Here is a 9,608-nt window from a genome sequence, read left to right on the forward strand (position 1 = left end):
CCTGTGCATAATGACATGCATCTGGATCTCGCTATTGCCGCCTCTAGTCCCCCCCCCCCCCGGGTCTGCTGTGCCCCCCTGTAAAAAGCCCCGGCTAGCGACAATCTGCTTGTCACTAGCCTTCTATTTACCTGCAGACTGTCATTCAATGTGCGTTCCCCCGCCTCTGTCCCCGCCGCTGCCTGCCTCCTGTGAGCTGCCTCCAATCGGAAGCTAAGCTGCTACCTGGGAGGTACTTCCTGGGTCACGGCTTAGCTTCCGATTGGAGGCAGCTCACAGAAAGCGGGTAGCGGCGGGGACCGCACAGTGAATGACAGTCTGCAGGTAAATAGAAGGCTAGTGACAAGCAGATTGTCGCTAGCCGGGCGCTTTTTACAGGGGGGCACAGCAGACCTGGGGGGGAAGGGGGGACTAGAGGCGGCAATAGCGAGATCCAGAGGCATGTCATTATGCACAGGACATGCCTCTGTGGTCTCTTAAGATTCAAATACCCGCCACAGGTTCTCTTTAATAACTGCCAGCTGTCATGGATTTATTACAGGCGAGATCTTGGTGTGGGTGCCACCTGCAATTTTACTGCGATCTTAATGCAAGTCAATGGGATAGTTTTTTTAAAAAAACGCTCAGAAAGCGCTGATGGTCAGAAAAGTACTCAGAGAGCGCTCATAGCGTGTCTACAGCCTTAAAAGCACCTAATCAGGACTTGGTTTGCCTGCAGTAAGCTCTCACATTTTAGGGTTAAGTGTCCTCCACACCAGCTTCTATACCTTTTTTAATTTTTTTTCATTTTATGGTGGGCGTATCTGCTATTCTGAGTCTATAGACTGAAGCTTCCCTAAAACCTAGGAGCATAAGAGCTTAAAGGACAACTGAGGTGACATGTGACATGAAGATATAGACATGTGTATGTACAGTGCGTAGCACACAAATCACTAGGCTGTGTTCTTTTTTTTTCTTTCTCTGCCTGAAAGAGTTAATCATCAAGTATGCAAGTGACAGTTTCTATCCGGGTTGGACTGGGTCAGATTATAGCATAACCCTCACTGATAAGCAATTGCAGCCATAGAATACTTTCCTGTCAGTAAATGGCTTCCTGGAGCAGGAAAGATCTAAAAAGGATCAATAATTCATAGATTTGAGCTCTAGCATACTTCAATAAAGGTGCCATTGAGCAGAGAAAATGAAACAGTAAAAACTAGATTTAAAGATAAAATACAACTGTGGGATATGTAAAAAAAAGGTCATTTTTAGGAGAAGGAGGATAGATACAATTGTTTTTCTCATCACTTTATTTTCACCTCTGATGTCCTTGTTTCAATGACGTTGCTCTTATTTTGAAAATTGTCTCTAAATTTTGTTAATTCAATGGCAAATTCTGCTTAACATAACTTGATTAATTTTACTACCAACAGTAACTTTGGTTATGTTGGCCAAAAGTTTTCATCCTTACCTACTCTAAGACTAACTAGCAAACCACTTCTCACTGGTTTCTGGTTTACCGATAGAGGAATAATGTTAATGTTTCATACCTGATGAAGAAGGTGATGATGGGTGCGGGCTGTCTTCCTGCGCACTACCAGCTTGGGAAAGGGCTCCACCGTTTCCACTCTCTTCGGTGATGTTTGAAGATCCTGGAGTGGTGGATCGACTCATAGACTGAGATTCTTGGTCACTCCCTGATCCTCGACGCTCTTCCAGGTTCATGTGAAGGCTTTCTTCTTCCACCTTCTTGTCTCTTTTGTGGACTCTCGAGTGAACCACAACTTGGTGGTAGGTTCTAAACACCCTCCCACAATCAGGACATTCATTTGGTTTATCTTTCAGGGTGGCATGGCCTCGCAGGTTGTAGTCAAGCCCCTGGTTTAGGCTGTGGGTCAAGAAATCTCTCGTGCTTTCTAGAAGGTCAAGTTTTGAGGGAACATCTCTCTGATTACACATTTTAGAGCCATGAACCAAATCAGTCTGCATCTTCTGTTTGGAGCCATCAGGCCCAACAATGATGTATTCTCTCTTTTCCTTATCAAACATAACCCCAGCACTGGTTAAAGTGTCTTCATGGTTCCGCTGTATTTGTTGTTCTTTAGACAAGAAACTGTGTTCCATTGCCATACCTCTTGCCATGAGCTGCCAGGCTTGGTAACTATTGACTGGGTCCATTTCGGCTGCTTTGGCTGCGGCCTGCAGCCGTTCTATACAGCTGGACTTAAGTGGAGGCACCAAGTTTAGGGATCCAAGCAAAGAATGCTTTTCACTTTCGGACATGTTGTGAGCCAAGCCAGCAATTGGGGACAGCAGCTTACCAATGACATCTTTCTCTTTCAGCTCTGACTTGTTATATACATGGCTGTGGTCACTTAAACTAGCTTTGTCGGAAGGCATGTAGCCACTTTGCAAGCAGGAAATGTATCTGGAGTAAAGATTGGCATGCGCCTCCTGCGAAACACTGTTCATGGACCCGGGGACCTCAGCTTCACTTGGGGATTTGTTCTTGACAGATAATTTGTTCAGGTGGACCTTCATGTGATTTTTTAGAAACCAAGGCTCTTTGAAGCGCCTTCCGCATATCTGACAGCAGTGTTCAAATGAATCCTTGTGCTTCCTCATGTGGCCTTTCAAAAACCAAGCTTGGCTGAAGACCTGACCACACACTTCACAGCGGAACTCATTGGCCGGCTGCTCTCCATTTCCACTGGAGCCTTGGCCTTGAACTGACTCAGCTGTGATATGGGCCTTCTCAACGTGACTGATCAAATCTTCCTCCTGAGAGGCAGCAAAATCACAAAGTGTGCACTTGTAAGGCTTATGTAATATTCGGATATGCCTGTCTAGTTCCTCTCGCTTTTTAAATTTTCCTTTGCAGAAGGTACACCTGAATCCGGTGGTAGGAGTAGTTGCTTCCTCTTGAACAACCACAGGCTTCGGAGATGGTGCTTTGCTGGTAAGATCAGATGTGCTATGATTAGCAGGCAATGAGATGTGACAGTTGGTTAATGGTGACTGATGTAAGTGCTGTTGTTGTGGTTTCATGTCAACTCGAGGTTGAAGAAGACTACTTTTCATCTGCTTGTCCCGTAATATTGCTCTTTCTTCCAGTTCGTGCAGCAGCCGATTTTCCTCTCTGACCCTTCCTCGGCCTTTGCCAAGATTGCCGAGTTTGTGAGTGCGTAGGTGGATCTTCAAGTTACCTTTCTGGGCCGCTCTGTGGTCACAGTATGGACACTTGAAAGGCTTTTCCCCAGTGTGAGTACGCATGTGAAGTGATAATATGCTATTAAAACGAAAACGTTTGCCGCAAAGTGGACACGGATACTTTCTGTTTTTCCTGGCGTCGTCCTCAATGTCATTCATCTGAGACATGATCCCAAGGTTCTGTCCATTGAGAAACTGCTGTAGGTCAACTCTTCCATTAAGACTGCTATCAAGCTCTCGATTAAGTTGGTTGGCCAGCAGAGCCATCTGGTTGCTGATCGGTTGACCAGTCATGGACACATGACTTTTGTCGTCAATGGGAGATACAGGCTTGTCCTCTGATTTCTGGCGATTCTGCTGCTCCGGGAAGGCGTGGCCAAGCTGTGATGTAATCTGGTGTAACTTCTGACTCATTGAATACTGGCCATTCAGTAAAGAGTTGTTGAGGTGGGTGTCGACGTCAGGCACAGCTGATGAAACTCCAAGGCACAAACTAGCTTCCTCCATCCCTAAAAAAAGAAAAAACAAACACTGTTACACTCATGTTATGGTTATGAAGATGATAAGATACAGAAGGATTAAATAAGTTCATTGCAAGACTCCATGCATGTTCCCTGAATTCAGCTTTGTTTTGTTGCTTAGCATAGACATCTCCTCAGTGGTGGTTTTATATATATACTATCTTTCACAGTGGGACGGTGCGTTTGATGCGACGTTAAAGTCGCACAATGTGCCCGTAACGCAGCGCATGTAGGTTATAAAATTAGACATTATTTTGTACTACGTTATGTGTCTCTTGGTGCGCCGTTTTCGTCGCATACTGATGGAACTAAAACGGAGCATGCGTTACATTTAAAAAAACAAAACATTACTGAGCATGTGCAACACACATAACGCAGCAAATGTATTGCTAAACGCACAGCATGCAGCACTCTCTAAATATTGCTACACATTACACACAACACAACGTGTGCACCGTGATAGTCGCACGGACTTTGTACTGCTGTGAGTTAGTCTGCGTTGGAACACTTTCTAACGTGCGACTTTAACGTCACACTGTAAAAGAGGCCTAAAGGGAACCAGAGACGAAGCACCCTCATGCATTTTACCATATATATCAGTGGGAACTTTTTGTAATTTTTCTGTCTTAAAACAGAAGATATTTGCCATACAGTAGCGTTACGTGAGTAAGAAAGACCTCCCATTATGCATTAGTGCTGAATATGCAAATCATCTCTACAGCGGGGTGTGTCTGGCTTTTAGGAGCACAAAGGGATGAAATGCATATTCAGCAGTGATGTATTGTGGGAGATTTTTCTTGCTTACTTAAAGCTGAATTATTGCAAACATCTTCTGTATTAAGAAAACACAATTGTATTTACGGTAGCATAGCTTATTTCGTAAGAGGGTTTTTGGTCTCTTTAACCTCCTCATACTTTCCTTGTGGTTTTAGGTCACCAGGACCATTTCTCTCATGAAGCAAAGAGAAACATTTGCATCAGGTGCAGAGATTACAGGGGCAGCATGTTTGTACTGTGTGTTTACACTAAGAGCATGCAGTCACAGTAGGAGGAGAAGTGAGAGGAGAGCGAGGTGAAGAGGTCATCATTGGGGAAAAGCAGCTTGTAGTGCTGTGTGAGGAGCCTGACAGTGAGTGAGGAGGGGGGAGGCAGGAGAATATCATTGGGGAAAAGCAGCTTGTAGTGCTGTTTGAGGAATCGGACAGTGAGTGAGGAGGAGGAGGCAGGAGAACAGCAGTGTTTCATTTGACTTGCACAGCAGAAGGGAGGAGGTGGCACTGCTGTTCTGACTGAGGAGGAATGGAGTGGCTGGGGGTGAGCAGTTTGTTTGTCACAGACTCACAGCCAGCCAGTGTGCTATTGTGTTGAGCTGCAGCGTGTCATGTGAGGACATTAAATGAAGCAGAGTAAATAGTCGCGTGCTGTGAGATAATTCCAAATCGGGGGGGGGGGGGGGGGGGGGGGCTCCCTCACAAGTTTGCCTCAGGCACCAAAAAGTCTAGAAATGGCCCTGTGGGTCACCATGAGCATGTTGGGTATTTCGTAGGAATAGTCTGAGGCAAGAGCCATAGCATAGTGGTAGGTGTGAGTCATACATGTGTCCAAAGTGGTGAATTTCAATCTTCTCCTGCACCTGATGCACCTTTGATTCTGATCAGTGGAAGTCATGGTATGATTTCCCACCAACCTACCAGCCAGGTGACACAGCAAAATATATGGAAGTGCACCATGAGTGGTGGAGGAGGCCTAGGACCACTGATTCCAAAACATTTTGATAAAATGTATCCAGGTCAAATGTTTTACAGTTAGGCTTTTCCCAAATAGCTTATGTGTCCCATATAGCACCCTTTGTCATGGAACCACCAGCCCTGCAGCACACAGTCATGCACATTACCGCATTACCACCTGTGTACGTGTTGGAAAAGCCAGGACATTTAAAGGCATGGTCGTTCCGTAGCCCACCACATCTGATAAAAAGTCTTCCATCTTGACAGATCTTTACAGCAAAAATTTTATGGAGAAATCACAGCGGTAGAATTATGAATGAAGATGATAGGACAATTTTATCTAAAAAATTTGACTGTTTAACTTTCATTATTTGCCAGCATAACATTGACCTTTACCGCTTCTGAAGCACTACCCCTCAATAACTGTCTCAAACCTCAACTTTAATTTTTGCCTTTTATTAACTGCCTAACACCACCTCACAAATCTTGACTTTTTACCTGAACCAAACCATAACCCTTTTAAGAATCCTTAATACCAATCAAACCCGAACCCAAAACAATCCCTTAACCACCCTAACCACGTATATTTAGAGATTATGATATTTTAGTTATTTCTTTTGAGCAGTTGACATGTATTTAGTTTGGCTCTCATGCGAACTAAGACTACTTTCAGGGCTGTGGGATCGAGGAGTCGGAGCAATTTTGGGTACCTAGAGTCGGAGTCGGTGGTTTCAGTAAACTGAAGAGTCGGAGTCGGATCATTTTTTAACCAAATCCATAGCCTTTGTAAAAAATTAGACTAAGGAGTCGGAGTCGAAGCAATTTTGGGTACCTGAAGTCGAAGTCAGAGTCTGAGTCAGTGGTTCCAGTAAACTGAGGAATCAGAGTCGGTGGTTTCAGTTAACTGAGGAGTCGGAGTCAGATGATTTTTGAACCAAATCCATAGCCTTTGTAAAAATTAGACTAAGGAGTCGGAGCTATTTTGAGTACCTGGAGTCGGAGGTTTCATAAAGTCGGATGATTTTTGTACCGACTCCACAGCCCTGACTACTTTATTAGGTGGCAAAGAATGTGAAAATGTAGACACCAAATTACTATAGACAGTTCCCTGAGCGAAAAAAACAAAAACAAAATAATACTTGATTAATGAAGAAAGGGCACAGCTATCCAAGAGGCAGAACTGAAGCATACAGTCAACGTAAGCATTGGGCCTTGGCACAGAATGGGTAGGGTTGTAGTGAACTAACAAGAAGGCAAAAGGACCTTCCACCAGGAACGTGTAATCCTAGTCATATACTTTTAGATTTCCACCCGATGCAGAAAAATGTTTGACTTCCCTATGAAAGGAATCTATTCAGGAAGGAATTGATTCCTACCACACACTGCACTTTGACTTTCAATACATTTTAGCAAGGAATCTATTGAAAATTGATCAAACTGCAGCTATGGGCTGTCGATCTGCAGCCACTCCTGCTCTGCCTTTAGACCGTAGTGGTGGCTAAAACAGCATCTAATACCAATTGAGTATAGCACCTAAGTGAACTGAGTCGACTCAAATACATGCAAAAAATGTAGACGCCAAATCCCTGTGGTCAGTTTCCCGAGCCAAAAAATAAGAGGTTGAGGTTAATCCACAAAGGTTACTTATTTTTCACCTTAACTGTAAGGAGTGCTAGTGCATGAGATAAACAAATAAGGAGATTTAATTCATGAGATAAATAGATAAGGAGAGCTAAACCATAAGTTATGTAAAATAAGGAGAGCTAAACCATGAGTTATGTCAAATAAGGAGAGCTAAACCATGAGCTATGTCAAATAAGGAGAGCTAAACCATGAGCTATGTCAAATAAGGAGAGCTAAACCATGAGTTAAGTTAGATAAGGAGAGGTAAACGATGAGCTATGTCAAATAAGAAGAGCTAAAGGATTAGTTACGTCAAATAAGGAGAGCTAAACCATGAGTTTTGTCAAATAAGGAAAGCGAAATCATGAGTTATGTCAAATAAGAAGAGCTACACAATGAGTTATGTCAAATAAGGAGAGCTAAAGCATTAGTTACGTCAAATAAGGAGAGCTAAACCATGAGGTATGTCAAATAAGGAAAGCTAAACCATGAGTTATGTCAAATAAGGAGAGCTAAACCATGAGTTATGTCAAATAAGGAGAACTAAACCAGGAGTTAAGTGAGATAAGGAGAGGTAAATCATGAGTTAAGTCATTTAAGTAATTATAAATTGTGAGTTAATAAATAAGGTGAGATAATTTAACAGAAAAGATTTGTGAATCAGGCCCTCTGTCTGAAGACGGGGGAAAACCCACCCAAGGAGGCCCAAGCCTAAAAGGAGTGTAAGCTTTAGCCCAATGCACAGAATGAGCAGGGTTGTAGTGAAGTGATAAGAGGGCAAATGGACCTTCCACCAGACCACGGAGAAGCAGCAAATAGATGCCACGCAAATCCTAGTTTGATACCTATTCAACAATACTTATTACAGATCCAAGGCCTGGCATTTTTCCTTTAGAGCGGGTAGCCATATTGTGCAGTTAATGTACATTTCCCAGCAGTTAATATACAAAATGAAATATAAAACTTTTCTGGTTATTTGCAGAGCTCGGAGACTGTCTCTGGCACACAATAAAACATGATAATGTTTTGAATAAAAATAAAAGGACAGGCTTTCCAACAATAAAAAAGGATTTTGCCTTAGTCAACAAAAAGTGCCGTAATATCTCATTAAGCTGATTAGTATGCAGCTTAGTAACAGTGCTAGGTGCTGTAGCACATGATTATAATCGTAAAAATCCTTCAGTGTTTGCAAGTAAGCATTAACGAGGTATATTAAATTTTAAGGAGACGGACTAGCCGATCTGCAGAACCTTCAAGATTAGGATTTAACCCTCAAAATATTAATAAAAGGAGACGCAGGCTTTATGGGGGACGACATATCAATGTGCGGAAATGCAAATTGTTATTAAACCTGTCATTAGGGGGAACCGCGGCTTGGGACGGAGAAACAGTTTGGAGTTAATTATTATTGTGCTGTGTAAGGGGTGGCACAGTGACCGCAATGCTCCTACAAAGAATTTTAAGACCTTCCAAGTGTTTACGGATTACAGCTTTTAGGTTTAAGGATAAAAAAAAACCACAAAAGCTTCTTTTTATATATCTTAAAAAATAAATTGGCCAAAACCGAATTGCAAATCCAATAAAGAATTAATGTGCACCAGTCATGACAGAAATAAAAGGGACTGCCCTTATCCTGCTCCTTCCAATTTTGTTAATGTTCCACCAAAGCACGTTATTCTGGTGAAAATTATACGGCTTAACGAAGATCATGCAGTGTCCACTTTGTGGGTTATTATAAACTTTATGTAAATGTAAAGGAAAGCTGTAACGTGGTTGCCACTGCTAGTCATTGGCGCTTTGGCCCTAGAAGAGTTCTGTCTATTATAACAACACTTCCTAATTATTTCAACCTAAGGCGGCTACTTCCTTTAGTTTCACACTCTAGATAATACAAAATGCATCCACCTCTTCATTAGACCATCTTGGGTCAGCCAAGGAATGACCTTCCTTCTGGGTTGTTGATAGAAGGCATTTGTGACTAGGTGCATTTCTTTCAAGTGGCCAATCCATCGTGACTGCCAACTCTTTACTTTGGTGGTAATGGTGGTATCTTCATACAGGCAATACAGTTTAGCATTAGTTCAACTTTGCCATTCACCATTGCCCTGAATCTGTAGATTTTTCTCAACACTTTGAATTCCCTACATGCAAAGACCTCTTCCTCTTTCTCCGTGAGAAGCCAACAACATGAATAATGGAAGTGCCAGATTAGACCCCCATGGAAGAAAATAGTAAGAGACAACGGACTCCAACAGGAGTCTGATTGGTCCAAAGGACTTTTCACTGGCTCTGCTACAGATAGGCCCTTTGTTGTTTTGCCAAGAGTGCGACTGCATAAAGATCCAGCTGGTTACCCAAGGGTAGTCGGGTTTATAAATCTCCACCTGCCTTTAGTGGTTGGTTGCCCCCTGCAACCTTCCTTTGTGAGTGCCACAGCTCTTTTTTACATTTGCCATTTAAAGGGATATAAGCAGCTCCTGGCTTTAAATAGCTGAAAGGGCTGCCATGTTTGAGACATTCACCCCCCTGCTACCTTTACACTGCCATT

At 42.9% G+C, this 9,608-nt stretch overlaps 1 protein-coding gene across 8 annotated transcripts in view; it reads right to left on the reverse strand.

Annotated features, from left to right (window-relative positions):
* ZNF536 (zinc finger protein 536) overlaps nucleotides 1–9,608 on the reverse strand; it is a 576,810-nt gene that overhangs the window by 171,471 nt on the left and 395,731 nt on the right. For all 8 annotated transcript variants that reach the window (XM_068261011.1, XM_068261010.1, XM_068261013.1 and 5 more), the window contains one exon: nucleotides 1,530–3,698. In XM_068261011.1, coding sequence (XP_068117112.1) covers nucleotides 1,530–3,696 — 2,167 coding nt within the window. In that variant the 5' untranslated portion in view covers nucleotides 3,697–3,698. The remainder of the gene's footprint in view (nucleotides 1–1,529; nucleotides 3,699–9,608) is intronic.

Source organism: Hyperolius riggenbachi, chromosome 11, assembly GCF_040937935.1.
Source record: "Hyperolius riggenbachi isolate aHypRig1 chromosome 11, aHypRig1.pri, whole genome shotgun sequence".
In the NCBI taxonomy this organism is placed as follows: domain Eukaryota; kingdom Metazoa; phylum Chordata; class Amphibia; order Anura; family Hyperoliidae; genus Hyperolius; species Hyperolius riggenbachi.